General features: G+C 43.6%; 1 protein-coding gene across 5 annotated transcripts in view; it reads left to right on the forward strand.

Moving 5' to 3' along the window:
• st3gal2 (ST3 beta-galactoside alpha-2,3-sialyltransferase 2) overlaps window positions 1-23594 on the forward strand; it is a 458059-nt gene that overhangs the window by 336749 nt on the left and 97716 nt on the right. For all 5 annotated transcript variants that reach the window (XM_080187249.1, XM_080187247.1, XM_080187252.1 and 2 more), the window contains one exon: window positions 14083-14276. In XM_080187249.1, coding sequence (XP_080043375.1) covers window positions 14083-14276 — 194 coding nt within the window. The remainder of the gene's footprint in view (window positions 1-14082; window positions 14277-23594) is intronic.

The following is a 23594-nucleotide window of genomic DNA, read 5'->3' on the forward strand; positions in this document are numbered from 1 at the left end:
GGGAGGGGCAGCACCTTTTGATGGGGAAACATGTCGCATCCTTTCAGGGCAGTTTGTCCACCGTTTGTCCCCACCTGGCACTCAGCTCTCACCTGTGGCTCCCCGTAGCTGTTTGCGTGTGTCAGTGACTACACCCTGGGCAACGGTTTTGACAAGCCGGCTAAACCAGGTGAGCGTAGCCGATAGGTCGCAACCCTTGGTGACATAGGGAGATGTCTATCCCAGCATGTGAAGACAGAGTTCGGCGGATTGAGCGGACGAGACCAATGGAAGATCCAACAGTCAAGAAGGCGGTCTCTGCAAGCATCGTGGAACGCGAAGAGCAGGACAAGACACAGAAGACATCCTGGTTATCCACTGCGTCTAGTCCCACCTCCAGCTGTCTTGACTCTTGTCTTGCCACTGGATTTAGATGGGAATTGGGAAGAGAGAGTGAGGCTGAAGTTGTGCAACTCTCCCTCACTTTAATCCAAATCAAGTGCTAGTTTCGACACCATCATCATCAGTGTCCTGTTCAACCCTTGAAGTCCTGTGACAATGGGCGAGTAACGAAGCAGCAGGTGTACATACACTGGGAGCTGCTGTCTCGGACCTGCACACAGGCGGCTCAGGTCTAATGGTCGTTTTCTGCTGACCGAAGCAGCAGTGGAACTCGGCATCTACCTGGGCGACTGAGCAGTCCTCTTCAGGAACGCACTGCTCACGTCCGTAGAACGAGGAATGGGCTAGAAAAGATGCCCTAAACATTGCTTGCTTCACTACACCCTGGCCAGTTTACCACGGTTGGCGGGGATCCCATCTTGCGGTCAAACAAACAAAATAAAACACAAGGTGACACAGCTCACCATTGGCACTTGGAACGTGCGCACACTTTTGAACAACCCTACAGCAGACAGACCAGAGAGAAGAACAGCCTTAGTTGCCAGAGAGCTTGCAAGATACAACATTGACATCGCAGCCCTGAGTGAAACTCGTCTTGCCAACGTTGGTCAGTTGACTGAAACCGGAGGTGAATACACTTTTTTCTGGAGCAGTCGTGGCAGCGATGAGTGCCGTGATGCTGGAGTTGTATTCGCCGTCAGGAGTCACTTTGTTCGGAAACTTGCTAGTCTACACAAGGTGTGAACGACCAGCTTATGACATTACAGCTTCTGCTACAGAACAGAAGTCAAGCCATCCTGATCAGTGCCTATGCCCCCACAATGAACAACCCCAACGAGATGAAAGACAAGTTCTACGAAGAACTAGACACCCTACTATCAGCAGTGAGCAGTACCGACAAGCTGATCTTGCTTGGCAATTTCAATGCAATGGTAGGATGTGACTCTGCAATCTGGCAGGGAGTCATTGGGAGGCATGGAGTGGGCAAGTGTAACAGTAACGGCCTACTCTTAATGAAGACCTGTGCAGTACACGACCTCCTCATCACCAACACAACCTTCCATCTGCCTACCCATAACAAGACCTCCTTGATGCACACCCGCTCTAAATATTGGCATCTTATCGACTATGTCATTGTCAGGAGAAAAGACAGGCAGGATGTCAGAGTGACCAAGGCCATGTTTGGTGCTGACTGCTGGACAGATCACAGACACATTGTCTCCAAAATGGGGCTCCGCATCAGACCCAAGAGGCAACCACAAGGAAGCAAGGTTATGAAAAGAATCAATGCGGCCAAGCTAAAGAACCCCAATATAGCTTCAGCACTGGCTGAAGACTTAGAAATCAAGCTTGCTGACCTACACCTCACAGGCTGAGGACGACTGAGAACACTTCAGGGATGCTGTCCATACATCTGTGCTGAAGATGCTCGGGCCCTCCACCCGCAAGCAGCATGATTGGTTTGATGAGAATGATGAGGAGTTACAGGCTCTACTTGTTGAAAAGCACTGTCTTCATCGGACCTGTCAGAACGACTCATCTTTAGCTGCCAAGAAAAATGCTTTTACCAGTGCTCGCAGGACAGTCCAGAATAAACTGCGTAAAATGCAGGATGCCTGGCTGAGCACCAAGGCAGATGAAATACAGGGATACGCTGACAAAAACGACTTGAAACGGTTCTATGAAGCCCTCAACACTGTCTACGGACCTCAATCTCTCAGGAGTTCCCCCATCACCTGGGTTTTCCTCATGTCTGACTGTGTTGTAGAAACATTGATACAGACTGATTGCAATGGTTAGCTAACAGCTCAATTATTGCTGGATATTATGATTGGCAGAATAGTAAAATGTGAACAAGGTGGACCTTGATTGTTTTATGTCTCACATTTCCCAAGTCCCTGTTGTTTTTTCCGGGTGCTCCGATTTCCTCCCACACCCCAAAAATGTGCTCTTAGGCTGACTGGTGTTAACAAATTGTCCCTAAATTAGTCGTCCCTCAATCTGGTTATGCTTCCTTTATTGTGGAGTCCAACCGGCATAGACAGAAGTCGTAGGTAGAAGAGGGCACTAACAATGTTAAAATGGCGGCGCGGGCTCGTTGGGCCGAAGAGCCTGTTTCCCGTGCTGTGTTGTTCTTTGTTCTTTGTTCCTGAGTACAGATGGTACAACTCTCATTACAGAGAAGGCTCAGATCCTTCAGAGATGAGCTGAACACTTTGAAGCCATCCTCAACTGACCGTCATCTATTAATGATGAGACAATAGACAGGATTCCCCAGGTTGATATCAACAGCACCATGGCTGACCCACCGGTAGTAGCCGAAGTGACGAAAGCTGTCAGCCAGCTATCCAGTGGCAAAGCCCCAGGGGCAGATGCCATACCCACAGAGATCTATAAAGCTGCTGCTCCTGCACTTATCGAGAATCTCACCGAGTTGTTCCAGTCCTTTTGGAAGCAAGGATCCATTCCTCAGGAACTTAAAGATACTTCCATCATACACCTCTACAAGAGGAAGGGCAATCGGCAAGTATGCGACAACTACCGAGGAATCTCGCTGCTCTCCATCACAGGAAAAACCCTCGCAAGAGTCCTGCTAAATTGTCTGGTCACTCATCTGGAGCTGGGCCTGCTTCCAGAGTCACAGTGTGGCTTCCGCAAAGGTCGTGGGACTATTGACATGATTTTTGCTGCATGCCAACTTCAGGAGCAGAATCGCGAGCTCTATACAACCTTTTTTGATCTTGCGAAAGCCTTCAACACTGTAAGCCAACAAGGCCTGTGGAGGATCATGTCAAATTTCGGCTGCCCCCCGCCAAATTCATTCAGATGGTACGCCAGTTCCACAATGGCATGATGGCCAGTATACTAGATAGCGGAGAATCCTTAGAGGCATTCCCAGTCACCAGTGGTGTCAAACAAGGCTGTGTGCTCACACCCATACTGTTCAGCATGATGTTTACTGCCATGCTGAATGATGCCTTCCAGGACAGTGTTGCTGGAATCACCCTCAAGTACAGAATGGATGGGAAGCTCTTCAACCTGAGGAGACTTCAATCTATTACCAAAGTGAAAGAGACTGTTCTGAGAGATTTTCTCTTTGCTGATGACTGCACCCTGTATGCTGGCTCAGAGCAAGAGATGCAAGTCAGTATGGACAAATTTTCCACAGCTTGTGACAACTTTGGACTCACCATCAACATTAAAAAGACCAAAGTCATGCACCTGCCTGCTCCTCATGCACCGTACACAGAACCCATAATCACAATCAAAGGGCAGAAACTACAGGCAGTACCCCAGTTCACTTATCTTGGCAGCACCCTCTCCCAAGCAGTGACTATTGATACCGAAGTTAACTGCAGAATAGCAAAGGCAAGTTCTGCTTTCAGTAGATTGCGCTCCACTGTATGGGAACATCGAGGAATCAGCCCAGCAAAAAAACTGAACGTCTACAGCACCGCGGTACTCACTACCCTCCTGTATGCCTGTGAAACGTGGACTGTGTATCGAAGGCATGCAAGACAGCTCAATCATTTCCACATGACTTGTCTTCGCAGAATATTACGCAAGCAATGGCAAGACAAAGTACCAGACACTGAAGTTCTCTCTAGAGCAAGTCTACCATTAGTCCATACACTGCTGATGAGAGCACAGACCCGGTGGGCAGGTCATGTCATCCGCATGTCAGACAAGCGCATACCCAAGCAGCTCCTTTTTGGGGAACTCTCTGCTGGAAGACGCTCACATGGAGGGCAGAAGAAACATTTCAAAGACACACTCAAGGCCTCCTGAAGTCGCTTGACATAGACACGACCACTTGGGAAATGCTGGCACAAAACCGCCCTACTGGCGCTGCCTCATCCACAAAGGCTGTCAAGATCATGAAGCAAAGTCTATTGTTGAAGCACAACTTAAGCGCGAGCTGCACAAATCCAGAGCCATCAGCGCAACAACTATAGTGTCTACACAAGTCTGTCCAAAATGTGCCAGGACATTCCGTGCCCAAATTGGCCTCACCAGTCATCTTCGGACACACCGCAACCAGCCTCAAAATGGCTAATGGTGTCGAGGTTCTCATCGATGATGATGGACGAACAACTCTTATATTTGACCTAAGACGACCTCCAAAAACTCAAAAACCTCCTATTCACAAAGACTGCCTATTACAGCCTCCACCCCCGCCTCCCCCCTCCCCTCCCCCTGTAATATCACTTGGCTCCGTCTCTGTCTTAGTTCATCTAATGATGAAATCCTCATCCATGCCTTTGCTAATTCTAGACTTGACTATTCCAATGGAATATCACATTCTACCCTCCATAAACATGAGGTCAACCAAAATTCATGCCCCAAATTAATCATCGCTCTGATAAAGGCAAAATACTGTGGATGCTGGAATCCGAAACAAAAACAGAAAATCTCAGCAGGTCTGACAGCATCTGTGGAGAGAGAATAGAGCCAATGTTTTGCTTTGCTGAAAGGTCATCAAGACTTGAAATGTTGGCTCTATTTTCTATCTACAGATGCTGTCAGGCCTGCTGAATTTCTCCAGCAGGTACTGTTTATTTTTGCTAATCATTATTCATCTGGCAAACTCAGAGAGGTTAAAGAGCAGTTGACTTGAGAAATAGGAATGTTGCAGTATGGATGTTGATCCAAGGTCATGCCACATTTTGGGGCGAAAGTGAAGGGAGCTATTCTTGTTTTGTAGCATATTGTGTTTCTGTTTTGAGAGTGCTGCAGACAGTGGGTACCTGGAAAAGAAAGTTTTCCCATTCCCCATCCCAGTCAGTTCAAAGTTTACTTTCAAACTTGAGAGATGTGAAAGCAGGAAAAATCAGTAAGTCAAATCAGATCATTGAACGTTATCTTGATTGTAGCGAAGGGAGAGGGGGAGGAATTTTTAATTCAGAACTCTGTCTGCAGCTTTTCTAATAAAGAGTTTAAAAGCCTTTATCAAATAGCTTGTTCTCTGTGTTTCTCATTCACGCAATGATATGCAGCTGTGAGCTGTTATTGATTACACAATAATGAATCATAACAGTGCAGCTTCATGCTGCCACTTTACTGGGTCTATTGTGGCAAAAGGACTGAGGTAAGAGATAATTAGAGAAAGGGGAAGTGACTATAGAAGATGTTGGAATAATTTTGTGGTTTTTCTTTGTTGTTTTGCGCATTTTCCCTTTGCCATCGTCTCTTGTTTCTTGGACGAGCTGACCCTTGTGACACAATTCCAATGCGATTCCGAGAGCCGATCAGGCCTTTCCATCTTTCACTTTCTCGTTTGGTGCTGCTGTTGCGTGAGGAGTAATCCGTCGAACACTAACTCTGAAACTAATTTATTCTGACACTAAATGATCTCTAATAGCAGATTGCAATGTTACAGAGATGCAGGCAGGATCAGAGGATGGGTAATAGCTTCAGGCAAAGTTATGCATTTATTCAACAGACAGTTACCTCGCCACCTGCCGTCAGTAGTTCCGCTTCTGTGCCACTGAGCACATGGTGGGAGAACTGCCAGTCTGAGCTGTCAGCTACTGACACGTGTTTATGAAAGACAACGTGAACAGATCCGTGAAAAATTAGTTTCATTTCAGGATGCCTGAAGAGAGGCAGGATTTGTTAAATCGTGCCAAATTTAACCATAAATTCCCCGAGTCGATGGCAACTTCCCCGAAAGGGTAAGTGCGCTCTTCGCCGATCTTTCCATGGGATTGTCAGTCAATATGTACAAGTGCTATGATACTTTAACTTTGGTTGACATGGACATGGTGGACCTGTTTCTGAGCTCTGTGACTTTACCTCTGTTAATTCCCTCTCCTTCAAATAGCTTTCACATATTAAAAATCAAACTTGGTACCATTTAATCATTAATTATTGATTTCTCATTTTCTGTCCTATACCTTCCATCATCACCTGTGTCTCTTATGGGAGGTCTTGGCATTTGATCCAAGTATCTCAATTTTCAAAATTGAGCAGCTATTTTGATATTCCCTCCATTTCTCTGCTGACAAACCTGGATGTCTCACCAAACTTACTCAGCCAGGCACATTGGGATTCATTAGGGTGAATCCATGATATGTATGGACTGGCACTTCAACACAAATTTTAGCCATCTTTATATAAAACCCTCCTTTCTAAGTAAAGGTCAGCTTCTTCTCACCCAGACCTATTTATCATGCGTCCATGTTTCAGAGAGCTGCCTCTTAACTGATTCTCCTGCCAGTACTATTAGTTTCTTGGGACATGTATAAGTGGTCCCAGATCAGTTACCTCATTTCCTAATCTGCAGTTTTCTCCAAATGAAAGCCTTATGCTGCTAAATAAACCAGTAAGCCACACAGCCAGCACCGGAAATCCAATGACTGACATTTTTAAGAGTTCATTAAAAACGTGCATTGTTGCTTTTCTTCTTAAAGGCACTGGACTCTTCTAAAGTTGATCTATAATTATCTGCACAATGGGAAGGCTCCTGTCTACAGGCCCTTTAGCAGTCTCTGTTAACATGATGCCATGTTTTTGCCTTTTTACTAGTTAGCTACTGTGACTAATGCCTCATAGTAAGGAATGAAGGTTGGATTCTGACCTCCATTATGGTTTGTAAACTGGACAAATACAAGTAATGGTGTTTGGAGATCGGCAGCAAGAACCACTGACTCACCTCAGAGCTGCCATTCTGAAGCTAGAGAGCAGGATTCTATTTGAGCGCTCAAATCTACAATAAGCTGTAGCCTATGCGGTGAGACCAGAAGGTATCTTGCTATTTGGCTTACCAAATGCTGCAATCAAAAAGAAACTGGCTACGTTTCTGGTTGGAGCAGGCTTTAATTTTAATGAGATAATGGAATTTTGCAAAGCTGAATGAAAATCTAACTGCACTGTTTTTGTCAGTTTTCATAAGTCTGGGCTTAGTGCCTCCATGGTTGTCATGAAGAGATTGAAGCTTGAGGAATAATTGGCTGAATCTTGAACTTTATAAGGGATGTGTGTTCCTTCTTATTTTACATATACTAATTGGAAGATGCAAAAAAACTCCCCATTTGGTCTCATTTTAATTAATACTGGGCATTCCAGGCAATGCCAACTTTGCTGCAGAAGATTAAGGTACGCAGAATTGGGGGTAAAGTGTTAGCGTGGATTGAGGATTGGTTATCAGGAAGCAGAGAGTTGGAATAAATGGGTGCTTTTCTGGTTGACATTTGGTGACTAGTAGCGTACCGCAGGGATTGGTGCTGGGGCCTCAACTGTTTACCATATACATAGACGACCTGGAGGAGGAGACCGAGTGTAGGGTAACATAGTTTGCTGATGACACAAAGATGAGTGGGAAAATGAATTGTGTGGAGGACACGATTGTGTGCAGGAATAACGGATGTGTAGAGTATAGGGCTAACGGTAGGACTCTGAATAGTGTGGATGAACAGAGGGATCTAGGTGTATGTGTACATAGATCCCTGAAAGTTGGGAATCAAGTAGATAGGGTTGTTAGGAAGGCATACGGTGTCTTGGCGTTTATTGGTAGGGGGATTGAATTTAGGAGCCGCAGCGTCATGTTGCAACTGTACAAAACTCTGGTGCGGCCGCACTTGGAGTATTGTGTGCAGTTCTGGTCCCCACATTATAGGAAGGATGTGGAGGCTTTGGAGAGGGTGCAGAGGAGGTTTACCAGGATGTTGCCTGGTATGGAGGGGAGGTCCTATGAGGAGAGACTGAGGGATTTGAGGTTGTTTTCGTTAGAAAGAAGGCGGCTACGAGGGGACCTTATTGAAACATATAAGATGATTAGAGGTTTAGATAGGGTGGACAGTGATAGCCTTTTTCCTCGGATGGAAAAAGCTAGCACGAGGGGGCATAGCTTTAAATTAAGGGGTGGTAGTTATAGGACGGATGTCAGGGGTAGGTTCTTTACCGAGAGGGTGGTGAGGGATTGGAATGCCCTGCCTGCTGCAGTTGTAATTGCGCCTAGTTTGGGGGCGTTTAAGAGATCCGTGGATAGGTTTATGGATGGTAAGGGTTTGATTTAGGTTAGAGGGTCATTGTTTTTTAATTGGTCGGCGCAACATCGTGGGCCGAAGGGCCTGTTCTGCGCTGTAATGTTCTATGTTCTATGTTCTATGACACGGAAAGTCTGCAGAGAGATTTGGATAGGCTGAGTGAGTGGGCGAGGATCTGGCAGATGGAGTATAACGTTGGCAAGTGTGAGGTTATCCACTTTGGAAGGAATAATAGTAAAATGGACTATTATTTAAACAGTGAAAAATTACAACATGCTACTGTGCAGAGGGATCTGGGAGTCCTTGTGCATGAATCGCAAAAACTCAGTCTGCAGGTGCAGCAGGTGATCAAGAAGGCGAATGGAATGTTGGCCTTTATCGCAAGGGGAATGGAATATAAAAGCAGGGAGATCTTGCTGCAATTGTACAAGGTACTGGTGAGGCCGCAAGTAGAGTACTGTGTGCAATTTTGGTCCCTTTATTTGCAAAAGATATTGGCCTTGGAGGGAGTACAGAGAAAGTTCACGGTGATACCAGAGATGAGGGGGTTATCTTATGAGGAGAGATTGAGTAGATTAGGCCTGTTCTTGTTGGAGTTTAGAAGGCTGAGGGATGTTCTTATTAGAGACATATAAGATAATGAAGGGGCTAGATAGGGTAGAGGCAGAGAGATTCTTTCCACTTAGAAAGGAAACAAGAACTAGGGGTCACAGCCTCAAAATAAGGGAGGGGGGTCAGTTTAGAACTGAGTTGAGGAGGAAGTTCTTCTCCCAGAGGGTAGTGAATCTCTGGAATTCTCTGCCCATTGAAGCGTTGGAAGCTACCTCGTTGAATATGTTTAAGTCACAGATAGACTTTTGACCAATAAGGGAATTAAGGGTTATGGGGAACAGGTGGGTAAGTGGAACTGAACCACTGTCAGATCAGCCATGATCTTATTGAATGGCAGGGCAGGCTCGAAGGGCTAGATGCCTACTCCTGCTCCGATTTCTTATGTTCTTTACTTTGAACACATTGTTCTGAAGGAGCACATTGAGAAGGAGTAATCAAAGACTTGGGGCAGAATTTTACCGGCATGTCCGCCCGAAGTTCACGTGATCCTGCATTGGTCACATGAGACCAATGGAGAATGCTGTTCTCCAAGCCTCACCTGCCCTCTGAATCGAGGCAGATGTGCTGCTAAAATTCTGGCCTTTGTCTTGATTTCCAGCAGTTATAGAAAAGTTCCAAAGTAGAAGAAGCCTGAATATAACCATGTCTAAACCAGTCACGTTAATGACTCAGCTTCTAGGGCATGCAAATGGAAGCTCCTCTTTTGGCTTACATGTGAGATCCAGCCTGGATTTGTGGCAAATAGCTACTGAGAGAGAGGAGAGCTGTAATCCACACAAGTGTTCCTCAGCGTCTCAAATAGTGGCAGCTTCATAACAAACATCACTTTGTCAATCGTTATGATGATAGAAGCAGGATTAGCAGAGGGTGATGAATAAACCAGATGTCAGATTCCATGGTAACAATGTTTCTTACCTCTGAATCAGATGGTTGTGGTTTCAAGGCTCATTCCAGAGACTTGAGCCCATAGTCCAGGTGAGCACTTCAGTGCTGTATTGAAGGATTGCTGCTGTCTTTCCAGAAGACATTAAAACCAAAATCACCTGCCTGGTCAGATCGATATTAAGGATGCCTTGAAACTATGTTGAAGGAGAATGGGAAAGTTTTTCTCACATTCTGGTCAACGTATTTTCCTCAGTAAAATCACTAAAACTGATAAGTTCTTGCATTTGCTCAAGTTGGCTGCTGCATTTCCAACATTACAGCCACTCGTTTGCCTGGGTCCCCTCTGCTGACAGTACCTGACGCAAATCTGCTTGGCTCCTTGTGGTTTGTTTACAGAGTGTCGTGTGGGTGTTGTTGGCCTGCCGGCTGGCATCTGTTCTGCTCACACAAACCTCAGCAGCTTCCTTCATCACAACCTCCTGCCGTGTCTCTCTTTCGCCTTGTGGTTTCATTTGCCTGAGCCTATCAGCAGTAAATGCAGATCAATTGGCCTCCAACTGGATGCTAGTGCTAATTGTCGACTTTCTAATCATGTCAAGCCGACAACCGGGTCCAGCATGGGGCTCCCCATTGGTCAGGCCTAGGCAGAGTGTATTTCATTATGAATCCACCTCTGCCCATCAGAATTCCAGCAGGCAACTGGCAGAACCTTTCCCTCCCACCAAAACAAAAGTCAACATTCTATCTCCTGCTGCTTTTACAGGAAAAGCCAAGCACTTTTGTCTAGCTCCATCTGTAACATTTCACAAATTACTTCCAGACCTCAAAGTGTGAAAAGTATAAGAAAAGAACATCTTTTCCTATAGCTTTCCTGACCTTCTGCAGAGCCTGGTATTTATAAACTACTGTACATCTACAGGAAAAAAATCCTTCATCAGTTAAGATCTGATTGATTTCAGTGTTTGTCAATTTACACTATGCATAAAGCTTTACATGAGCAATGGTCTTTAAGAGAAAAACTGGAGCAAACTCAGCTCTTTTGCAATTTCAAGATGTCACAACTGTTCTCCAGATTATTTGTGAGCAACACCATAGGAGATCAGCTAGTGCAGCAAATATTGAGAAAATTAACAATCTAGGCAATAAGCAATGGTTAGTGTCTTCCATGTTGTCACTTCATGTTGTCTTTGCATTGCTTTGAATGCATTTCATCTGAAAGTTACCCAACTGAAAACTCTTAAACGAATGGAAAAGATCAATCTACTCACTGCTGCCATTTGTGGTTTTATTTATTCATGGGACATGGGTGTCGCTGGCTGATCAGCATTTATTGTCCATCCCTGTTTGCCCTTGAGAAGGTGGTGAAACACTGCAGTCCACGTGCAGTGGGTTGACCCACAATGATATTTCCAGGTCAGGATGGTGAGTGGTTTGGAGGGGAACTTGCAGGTAGTGGTGTTCCCATTTATCTGTTGCTTTTGTCCTTCTAAATGGAAGAGGTCATGGGTTTGGAAGGTGCAGTCTAAGGATCTTTGGTAAATTTCTGTGGTGCATCTTGTGGATAGTACACATGGTTGCTACTGAGTGTCAGTGATAGAGGGGATGGATGTGGGGCCAATTAAGTGATCTGCTTTATCCTGGGTGATGTTGAGCTTCTTGATTGTTGTTGGAGCTGGACCCATCCAGGCAAATGGGAGTATTCCATAACATATGCCTTGTAGATGATGCACAGGCTTTGAGGAGTCAGGAGATAAGTTATTCACCATAGTATTCTTAGCCTCTGATCTGCTCTTTTCACTATTGTGTTTATGTGACAAATCCAGTTGAGTTTCTGGTCAATGGTAACCCCAGGGGTGTTGACAGTAAGGAATTCAGTGAAGATATCACCACTGAATGTCAAAGGATGCTGGTTAGATTGTCTCTTACTGGTGATGACCATTGCCTGGCTTTTATGTGGCATGGATGTTGTTTGTTACTTGACAGCCCAAGCCTGGATATTATCCACGTCATACTGCATTTGAACATGGACTGCTTCAGTATCTGAGGAGTTGCGAATAGTGCCGAACATTGTACAGTCATCGGCAAACATCCCCACTTCTGACCATATGATGGAAGGAAGGTCATTGATGAAACAGCTGAAGATGGTTGGGCCTAGGGCAGTACCCTAAAGGACACCTACAGAGATGTCCTGGAGCTGAGGTGACTGACCCACCACAACCATACTCATCTTCCTAAGTGTCAGGTTTGACTCCAATCAGCAGAGAGTTTGCCCCCTGACACCCATTGACTCAATTTTGGTAGGCCTCCTTGATACCTCACTTGGTTGAATGCGGCCTTGATGTCAAGGGCTGTCACTCTTATCTCACCTCTGGAACTCAGCTCTTTTGTCCATATTTGAACCAAGGTTGTAATGAGGTCAGGAGCTGAGTGACTGTGGCATACCCAAAGTCGGCATCACTGCAGGTTATTGCTGATCAGGTGCTGTTTAATAGCACTGTTGATGACCCCTTCCATCACTTCACTGACGATCAAGACTAGACTGAAGGAGTAGTAATTTGCCAGGTTGGATTTGTCCTACAAATGGAAAATTGCTGAGTGTGGAGAAGTAGTCCTGATAAACATTGTATTTTGTCTATAGAAAAGTAACTGGACTTCAAAAGCAACTCATTGGTTGTGAAGTGCTTTGCAGCATCCTGAGAATGTGTAAAGCCCTAAAACATTTTTTTTAGCCCAACAATTAGGAGATAAATCCTTGAATCAACATTTTACCCCCAACTTTGATTGTTACTTTTCTCTTGTAAATTGCAAGGATTCTTCTGCAGATATGAAGGGGCAGGTTCTTGACTGATGGCTAAATTCAACATTGAATAATATGAGCCATGTGCCTAATGTGATTATCTGTGTGGATAATATCACTAGAGAGAAGGATGAGCTCACGTTTCATTGCCCTAGAGAATGAAAGTTCCAATGGCAGATGTTCTGTTCTGTGCTCAATGTACAAATAAACCCAAGCCAAGCCGTTGCACCTGTTAAGCCGCATATGCAGAGTTTGTAAAAAAAAATTTTTTTAAATAACTTCCGAAAGGCCATTTTCCATCCTACAGGGTACCAATAAGGCTGAAAAGGAGTAAATGAGGTAAATGGATTACCAGAAATATCATTAGATTCAAAAGAGCGAAAGAAGATTGAGAGTGAGGTGTCAGAGAGTTAAGGCACTTTTACACTGTCTAGCTTTTTCCTTTCATTCGCTGGGATACAACTGACATGAAGACTCATTGTTCTAAAACATTATACCCGTCTTGTGGTTTATGATTGGACGCCATCCTATAATCACTTCAGTGTCAATCATTGTCATAAGACATCTAAACTCCTAAATACAAGAGTTTTAGGACAAATAGTAACAATTCTGTAATTCTGATTCAAAGAGCAGAAATGTTTTTGCACATTGGAGTGTGAGGCTGTGATATGCACTAGCAAAGTTAGGGATTGGACCACAGACATTCAATAATAAATAGATAGTTGAAAGGAGGCAGTATAAACGAATATGGGAAAAGAATGGACTGAGGTTTAGAACAACTACTTGTGGAAAATAGGCACAAAAACAGACTGGTAGTTCCAATAGTCTGTTTCATGCCACATTTTTTTGTTTAAATCCTATATAATTAGATTCCAGTCAGTAACTCACTTCCAGGTATCCATTATTCTCTTTTAAACCATCTGAACCCCTGGATTAGATTTACACCCATGTGTCTATATTTCTATCCATATTGAAAGCTGTGGATTGGATTCAGATCCATTTGGATGGAATGAATAATGTGCATGATTGAAGTGTGACTGTATACTACTGTAAATGCTTGGACAGGGTTACATTGCAGTATAGACCAGTGACTGGCAGTCCTATTGCAATCAGATGTTTCTGTGTTTGATTAATTAGGGAAACAAAAAGTATATTTTCCTCCTTCACAGCTGTTTTGGCATTTGCAGTAAAGGTTCCTATTGTACAATGGAAGCTTGTGTGTGTGTCTGAAAAAGAGAGAACTAAATAAATACATTGGGTGTATAATGAGAGGGTTGACACTAGAATTGAATCACAGCTGGATGAGAGAGTTTGACAAATGGAGTGGCTTTTCACTCTTACTAAAGCACATTAGTCAGGTTTTTCATCTGCTTTATTTTAAACCTCATTATGTCCTTTTTCCTCTGCTGTTCTTTCTAGATGCTTCAGCCACAATTCAAACCGCACAACCTAAAGGATGTTTTGTCAAAACTTTTCCTCATTGTGCCCGGAGAGAACCCATACAGCTCATGGAACCGTTCCCGGTGTCGGCGGTGTGCTGTTGTCGGGAATTCTGGAAACTTACATCAGTCTCATTATGGAGCAGATATCAATTCACATGATTTCATCATGAGGTAAATTCTTGAGATTCCATAACACGTAGAGACCCTGGTAACTAGTATCTTTTAAATTCAGACCTCTTTTTCACAGGATAAAATGTTTGAATCCATGTTAAATATTTGATATTGAAGAAATTGAAATAAAAAAAGAAAATGTTGGAATACAAAGTAGGTTAGTCAGCATCTGAGAGAAAAACACAACTTACTCTTTTGGATGCATACCCTTCACCTGAATCTCACTTTTTTCAACTGGTGTGTGTTTCCAACATTTTCTCTTTTTGTTTCTAGTTATTGGGTTAGGAAAATATCCAGACAGTCCATTTAATTCACCTTCTATTATCCTGGTGGTCATATGATACATTATGATACATTAATAATTGAGTTATTGCCTAATCAAGGCCATAAGTCTACATCAATGTGTCTACAACAGACCCAGACACAAGGAGTGGAAAACTCCAGTTCCGGTCAGTCATGCTATGTGCACCATACATTATATCTCAAATTACTTACGTGCTGTCTCCCACCATTTAATTTCTGAAAGAAATCTGATTTGCATTTGTATGCACCATCTCCTTAATGAGGGAGCCTAAGACATCAAACTATTGGCCCAGAAGTTGATTATGTTAATTGTGCTCTTGTACTTTTAAATTTTAAAATCTTTACCTGCTAAGTTGCTAGATATGTGAGCTGATAATGGTAACACTTAACTCCTGCCACCAGTTGGAAAGGCGTCAGGAATGTGTACAATTGGCCCGCTGGCACATGCACAGCTGTTCCTGATGTTTTTACAGTTGGCAGGAAGTAGGAGGATTGATGAAGTTTAAAATTCTGAAGATCACAAAGAACCATTCCAAAACTACCTTGTCCAAAGGCTTCTTACTCAGGCTGGCATGAAGGCAAAAGTTTGAAAAGTTGCAGGTTGTGAGTGGTGGAGCTATCATCCAAATTGGAAAGGCGTGTGGAGCAGGTTTCTGTGCAGCCCAGCTGTCTCTGTTGGTAGTTAATAGGACTATTAAACCCAATGTCACATGGCCTCAAGCCCGATATTGTGTGAAGGTTTTTGACTTGTTATTTAATATTTTATTTAAGATGGTAATTAACTGAGCAAGAAACTTTTGGACAAGGTAGTTTTGGCACAACTCGTTGGCAGATAAGATTTGCATTATGAAATGCTATGGTTGACATGTTCATTGGAAGGAGTGTCTGGACTTAGCATTTAAAAAACAGTTATTGTTGCTGGCACTGCCCTTACTTTCTTACTGGCATGCACCCATCTTACTTGGTCATTATTTTGCTTTCCTGGTCTTTATTTTCAAGCATACTTTTAGGATGGAGCATGCGTTCGATGCAATGTTAACCCTTATGTTGCTAAAACTGTCCACATGCAGGAAATGCTCTCCCTAGTGTTGCAGAACAAGTAAACACAGCCTAACAGTAATGGCAAAGGGGCGTCTGGGACCATGATCATTGATGGGAGAAAATGTTTCTCCTTAACCAATGAGGAGTTAAGGATTGAGAAGTATAAAGAGGGTCTCAGGAAAATACTGACTTCACTGTTAAATCAAATATAGAAAGAAATAGAACTGTAGAAACCCACAGTCAGAAGGAGGCCATGGAGTCCAGCGAGTCTGAACTAATTCAGAGCATCTTACCCAGATTCGCTGCTTTTCCCCTCAACCCTATCTGCATAACTCTGCATAACTACCACCTAACCTACATCTTTGGACACTAAGCCACCTAAACTACATCTTTGAATACAAAGGAGCAATTTAGCATGGCCAATTCAAATAACCTGCACATCTTTGCACTGTGGGAGGAAACAGGAGCACCTGGAGGAAACCCACGCAGTCATGGAGAGAATGTGCAAACTCCACACAGTCACCCCAAGCAGGAATTGAACTTCAGTCCCTGGCGCAATGATGGGATGTGGACTTCACTGGTGAGTCAGTACTTACTGTCCATACCTAATTGCCCTTAAGAAGGTGGTGGTGAGTTGCTTTCTTGAACGGTTGCAGTCCATGTGGTGTATGTACACCCACAGTGTTGTTAGAAAGGGAATTCCAAGATTTTGACTCAGCAACATTGAAGGAACGGTCAACGTATTTCCAAGTTAGAATGGTAAGTGGCTTGGAGGGGAACTTCTAGGTGGTGGTATTCCCATGTATCTGGTGCCCTTATCCTTCTAGGAGATAGTGGTTGTGCATTTGGAAGATGCTGAATGAGCCTCAGTGGATTGGATTAAGAACAAGAGGAAAATGAACAGAAACACAAGTAAGAAAAATGGTGCATTTTAAAAGTCTCCAATCTGTCTCCACAGTCTCCACAACCTGAAACATTGTTCATTTTCTGGTTGGCAGACATTATCACACAGTTAAAGGACAATTCTGTATTAATGACTGGACTTGGCAGATTTCATGCAGCAATTCATAAAACTCATGGGAAGGTTAAAAGTGAGATGCCATTTTCCAAAAACTAATGATAGAACAAAGCATCTAACAATTTGTGGCAACTTGCAATTCATGGGTAATTGCTTTCTCACCATAAGTTGGCCAAATTTCACATTTAATAAGAGCATATGTCATTCACATAGTTTTTTTTTCAGAAAATTCTGGGCCACTATTTCCATGGATTAGTTTTGAATTCCCCCCCTTCAATTTTCTATTGTTCATGTGACTTTATGGTCTGCATTTTCTTGTTCTTATAGAATCATAAAAGCAGCAACCATATCACATCAGAATGGGCTCAAGGAACTGAATAGCCTACTCCAGTTTTTATTTTCTAAGTTTGAAGCTTTCCTCTCTTTTGCTACTGAAGTAGTTGCTTTGTAAGTCTCAGTACCTTCGCCTGTAGTGAGAAATTAATGCACAATGAAGACAATACTTAAAAGGACATTGCAAGAGATTGCCAAATCTCAAATTTTAAAAGGAACTTCCTCCTTTTAAAGAGTAGAGAGTACCCTGAGACTTTATTTCTAATCACAGTCTACTCTGATTTTGACATCAAGGTTTCCTGTCTCAGGAGGGAAAGAGGATATTGTGATGTGTCACAGAAGCCAAGCAGAAGGCTGTGAACAGATTTTCAGCAATTATGTTGTTTGCTTCTTTATATTCCCAAGACAAGCTGTGGGTTTAGCAGTTCTGTTTTGTTGATCAAGACGACCCAATTGGTTTTGAACTCGATAGTCCACTTCTGGCAGCCACACCACCAATAATTGTGACGTTAGCAAACCAGACAGGAAAAGCTACGTTCCAGGAAGGATTGCATAAAATACTTAGTAACAGAAAAAAAGGACTTAAATTTTTCCAGCACTTCTCACAACCTCAGGATGTCCCAAAGCATTTATAGCCAATTTTTAGTTTAGGCATTGTTGCAATATAAGAAAAGCAGTAGCAAGCTCCCACAAACATGATAATGACCAAATAATTCATTTTAGTCATGTTGGTTGAGGGAGAATTATTGACCATGGACTCTCCTATTCTCTTTTGAATACTGTAATGTCATGTGATTTTGTGTGTCCAACTGAGAAGGCTTGGTTTTACTGTACTATATAAAGCTTATTTCCGGCTTTTATGCTCCTGTCAAGTGTGTGAACCTGAGATGTATGTGAAATTTCTCAGCAGTGGAACTTAAAAGGAAATAAGTATGCAAACATTTTTAATCCCCCTTAATTATGTTAGACATGCAGAGCCAGAATAGCATCAAAGGATTTATTAAAAGGTGGCTGGAGGCAGCCTGCTAGTATTTAGAGAGTACTTACTTTAAACTAGATTGAAGCCCAACGTTATACATTATTCAACTGCCATTCTTTTTAAATGTTCATACTGAGGGGGAGTTGTAGTAGAGGTATGATTAAAAGGACGATCCAGAAGCACTCTTATAGTGTTTGTTTGGTTTATATTGCGGGTGACCATTGCTTCCCAATGTTAATGAAATATTAACTTACAGCCAGATTCATTCATGTAAATGTAAGGAATACTCTTTTGCAATGAGTTACACAAATATCAAAATGACGCTACCAGAGGAGAACGATCTGTCATTTTGACTCTAAACCAAAAATATACAAAAATTTTAATTTAATTCCAACAATGCTTAGCATAGGACTGCACCCTGTAATCTAGAAAGACCCAGTTTGATCTTAGACCTGTGTAGATGATGTTATTCAGATGGTTGTAGAACAGTATAATTAATTTGCAAACCCCTAGGTTAGAGAGAATCAGAATCAGCTAATCCTGATCACTATCAGGAACTGGAGCTGGAAAATGTAAGTGTGGGTGAGGCAGCAGTCCTGCTGGCCACTTGTAGCTCCCACCATCAAACATCCCCACCAACACTCAATGATGTGATTGTCACAAAAAGTAATATGCCTTTGAGTGGCTGCCAGCACCTATGGAACAAGTAAAAACTGGTACCTTCAGGAGTAGAAAGCATAAAACTGGAATGAGAAAGAAATAGAAAATTAATTGCAGCAAGAATCATTTATATCTCAATCTCCCTTCGTAACATCCCCATCCCTACAGCCTTTGTGTGCTCAACCTTTACTGGCAAAACTTTCTGCTATCTTGGTGTCTCATTTTTCTCTTCCAAAATCCCTGCCCTTTTCCACCTTTTGCCTCCCCAACTCAAATTCTACCATTAAACATGCCTTCAATTACTTCCTTAACCTCCTTTTGGAAGCTGAGAGCCAGCTCTCTCCTTTGCAAAGCAATTTGAGATTCTTTACTAAGCAGTTTTCTTATTTCTGGGCTAAAAGTTGAGAGGGCAAGCCCTTCCCTTAGATTTGGGCACTGAGGGGTCAGAAGTACTGTCTTTTGTTAAAATGTTAAACCAGAGTCCTATGTGCCTGTTCAAGTGGATCCCTCTAGCATTACTCAAAGAATAGTAAGTAGTCTCACAACACCAGGTTAAAGTCCAATGTTTATTTGGTAGCACAAGCTTTCGGAGCATTGCCCCTTCATCAGGTGAGTAAAGAGTTCAGTTCACAAACATGGCATATATAGACACAAACTCAATTACAAGATAATGGTTGGAATGCGAGTCTTAACACGTAATCAAGTCTTTACAGATGCGGACAATGTGAGTGGAGAGAGAGTTAAGCATAGGTTAAAGAGATGTGAATTGTCTCTAGCCAGGACAGTTAGTGAGATTTTGCAAACCCAGGCAAGTCTTGAGGGTTACAGATAGTGTGACATGAACCCAAGATCCTGGTTGAATCTATATTTGCCGTGTTTGTGAACTGACCTCTTCACTCACCTGATGAAGGGGCAACACTCCGAAAGCTCATGCTACCAAATAAACCTGTTGGACTTTAACCTGAGACTACTTACTGTGCCTAGACCCCCAGTCCAACGCTGGCAACTCCACATCATTACTTGAAGAAGACTGAGGAGGATCCTTGTCAGTCACCTGTCCAACATTTATCCTGCTGAATTTGCCGACATAGCTACAATGCTTACTTTTGTGAAGTGCTTCAAGATGCTCTGAGGTTGTGAAATATATTTTCTTTTCATAGGTGCTTTGCAAATAAAAACAGGTATTACAATTGGGGAATAAAATGCTTTCAAAATCACAGTTTCCATGCTTAATGGAAAGCAGCAGATATATATATATAGAACCTTTCCTCAGTAGTAACAGATGACACACTGCTGCCTCACAGTGCCATGGACCCAGGTTCAGTTCCAGTCTTGGGTGACTGTGTGGAGTTTGCACATTCTCTCCATGTCTGCGTGAGTTTCCTCCCACACTCCAAAGATGTGCAGGTTAGGTTGAGTGGCCATGCTAAATCGCTCCTTAGTATCTCAAACTGTGTAAATTAGGGGAATTAGAGGAGTAAATACATGGGGTTATGGGAATAGGGCCTTGTAAGATGCTCTTTCAGAGCTTCAGTGCAGGCTTGATGGACCAAGTTGCCTCCTTCTGCACTGTAGGGGTTCTATGATTAACAGCTAAAGGACTTAGAGTCATAGAAACCCTACAGTGCAAAAACAGACCATTTGGCTCATCAACTCTGCACCCACCACAATCCCACCCAGGCCCTACCCCCATATCCCTACGTACTTACCCACTAATCCCTCTAACCTCCGCATCTCAGGACACTAAATGGGCAATTTTTTAGCATGGCCAATCAACCTAACCCACACATCTTTGGGTGGGAGGAAACCGGAGTACCCAGAGGAAACCCATGCAGACACAAGGAGAATGTGCAAACTCCACCCAGACAGTAACCTGAGCCTGGAATCAAACCCAGGTCCCTCGAGCTGTGAAGCAGCAGTGCTAACCACTGTACTACTGTGCCATCCACTTGTTTTTATGTTAAAAAAGTAGTGACACGGCTGTGCTAAGTGCATGGAACTGTTACAGTGAGCCCACATTTCATTATTCCTATTCAGTTCACATTTCAAGTTCCTGCTGTCTGGAATTTGCAGGATATTGGTGTGTCACTAGAGAAACAGCAGTAGGGAGCAAAAGAAAGCTTAATGAAAAGCAGATGTTTTCTATCACCGGGATACCTTGTAGAATTCAAAATGAAAAAACACGTACCTCAACTTTAAAGTGAATATTGTTGAACTAAGATTTCTACACTGATGTAAATGTTTACATTTCGGATTCTCAACCACTCCTATCCCAAAGGCCTTGTAAGGCTTTTGGACAGATGCAGCAGCCTTCCAGAACCTCATTCAATTTGCAACCTTAAGATGACACATGTGAATGGCATGATCCTCAGCCAATGGCCCACATTCACCATCCGTGGGAATGTGGAGAGGCCAGGAAAACATAATTCTCGCCGGCGAGATGGCATTTTCTGATTTGAGCTGATCTCGCTGGTGGAATGATGTAGAACACACCGGAAAGGGTGGGAAACTAATTTGGATGCATCAGCATATCATTAACGAGCACTCACTCTGGATGTTGAGCCCACGCCAGATATTCAGCTGGCACTAACATGATGTCACGTCAGCGCCATTTACAACAACTCTACATAAGCCTGGCACCATCACCTCCGAAGGGGATATCAGAGGTGAGAACTCAGGTAGCCATTATTTCTCGGGCAGTCCAATGTTCAACATACAAGGAGAACCAGGAGAATGCTGGGAACGCATACAAATGCAACTCAGGCCTGGGTTGACAATCACTGTCGACATTGGAAGGGGAAGGAGAGTCACTCAAAAGCTTTATCTTCCCATCATATTGGGTTGCCCCTTGCTCCGAGGGAATGTGCTGGCTGCTAAGTGGGCATTGCTTTCCTTGTTCCTGTATGCTGTAGTACGTTCAAACAGTAGCTGAGTGGATGCTCTTCCTTGTTAGGGCTGCAAACTGGGTGAGAGATGGCCACAACAGAGGAGCAGTTCTGAGGGTGACTATGAGGTCCTGCTTTGAGAGAGGCCATTCTTCAAGGACAGTGTGAGGGAATCAGTGAGGGGGCGCTACCGGGCCTCATGATACATGAAGACCTTTCCACTTGGGGGGAGGGCGAATGCAGCGAAACCTGTGCCAATGGCGTGAAACCAGAGGGAATTACTGGACAGGAAGCTCAATTCCATTCTGTGCAAACTCTGATTTTCAGGTACAGTGAGAGGGTGTTTATTGCTCTCATGCATGATTGCTTAACTGCGCAGCATTGAATATTCTGAAGAATGAAGCTACCCTCTAGGAAGTTGCTTCAAAAACTAATTGCATACTTCTCAGGATTCAGCTGTGTCTTGTCAAGATGAATGTTGTTTCCAAAGCAACTAACTGATGAATTTTGGAGGAACCCAGCGTGCCAGTTTTTAATATCCAGAGTTAAATCTAGTTGCACAGTCTGGTAACAAAGTTTACCCTTTGTAACACCTAGCCCCAAGAATGTAGATGTGTCTTTCAATTCAAGCCTGAGCAATACACAGCTCACCCTATGGAGAATCTCCTGGCAAAGTAGGATGTGATAGCTGGCAGCACTCCCCATGTTCAGTATCATGTCTGGCACCAATTGTGACATGCCCCATCAAGATGCAGACCTTGTTGTCATGCATTCTCTTTATTAGAGTTAGGCTGTTTGGCTAGGATGGGATGGGATTGGTGGTGGACAGTGGACCACTTCTGCCACATACTGCATAGCTGACATCCATGGAACCGGAAGAAACGCAATGTTTGTGTCCCTTAAAGTGTCAGCCACTCTGAACTTTTATGTTAGTGGTTCATTCCAGGGCAGGTCAGGGGACATTTGTACCCTCTCCCAGTCTGCCACTCACAGATGTACTAAGGGGTGGCAAATGCCCTTTATGATGAGGACATGCCGGCGTTGGACTGGGGTAAACACAGTAAGAAGTCTTACGACACCAGGTTTATTTGGTAGCAAACACCACTAGCTTTCAGAGTACTTGCTGCTCCTTCTTCATCAGGTGAGCTCACCTGACGAAGGAGCAGCAAGCACTCCGAAAGCTCGTGGCATTTGCTACCAAATAAACCTGTTGGATTTTAACCTGGTGTTGTGAGATGCCCTTTATACCAGAGCTGAAATATTTATCAACTTTGATCAGGACCAGGTGAGCCAGAACGCTAGGGTCATGGGCTTCACCCATGTAGCAAGGATGCCCCAGGTACAAGGTCTAATGGACTACACCCACGTAGCACTTCGCCACTCAGGAACTGCAGGTGATTCCACTCTCTCAACATCCAACTTGTCAGCAATCGCACAATGTGCTTCATGCAGGTGTGTGCCCATTTCCCAAGGACAGCCCATGACAGTCACATCTTGGGATGCTTGCAAATTTCAATTATCTTTGAGAGAGAGCAGCAGCTGAAAGGATGGCTCCTCCGGGAAACAGGGCACCTACTGAGACAGTGGCTGATGACGACCAGTGAAATTTGATACAGTGTGGCTCACACTTCAGTGGCCATGTTGGTGGAGTAGGCAATCAGATTGCTGAAGTTGGAGTTGCGGTGCCTGGACCAGTTATTGGGTGACTTACAGTGAAGCCCCCAGAGCATCTCCTGCATTATTGTGATCTACACAACATAACACTTCAGAGGGGAGACAACCTAGAACTGGAGATGGACAAGCTGCGGAGATGCCGACATTGGACTGGGGTAAACACAGTAAGAAGTCTCACAACACCAGGTTAAAGTCCAACCAATTTATTTAATAGTAAACCCCCACAAGCTTTTGGGGTTTGCCCCTTCATCAGGTGCCCAAAGCTTGTAGGGGTTTACTATCGAATAAATTGGTTGGACTTTAACCTGGTGTTGTGAGACTTCTTACGATGGACAAGCGCCAGATCTTCTTGGATGAGTAGAATGTTGAGGAGGGCATTGGGTCTTTTGATACAGAGGAAGGGAAGAAAGAGAATGCTGGGCAGT

Source organism: Carcharhinus amblyrhynchos, chromosome 4 (genome assembly GCF_965287045.1).
Source record: "Carcharhinus amblyrhynchos chromosome 4, sCarAmb.v2.hapA, whole genome shotgun sequence".
In the NCBI taxonomy this organism is placed as follows: Eukaryota; Metazoa; Chordata; class Chondrichthyes; order Carcharhiniformes; family Carcharhinidae; genus Carcharhinus; species Carcharhinus amblyrhynchos.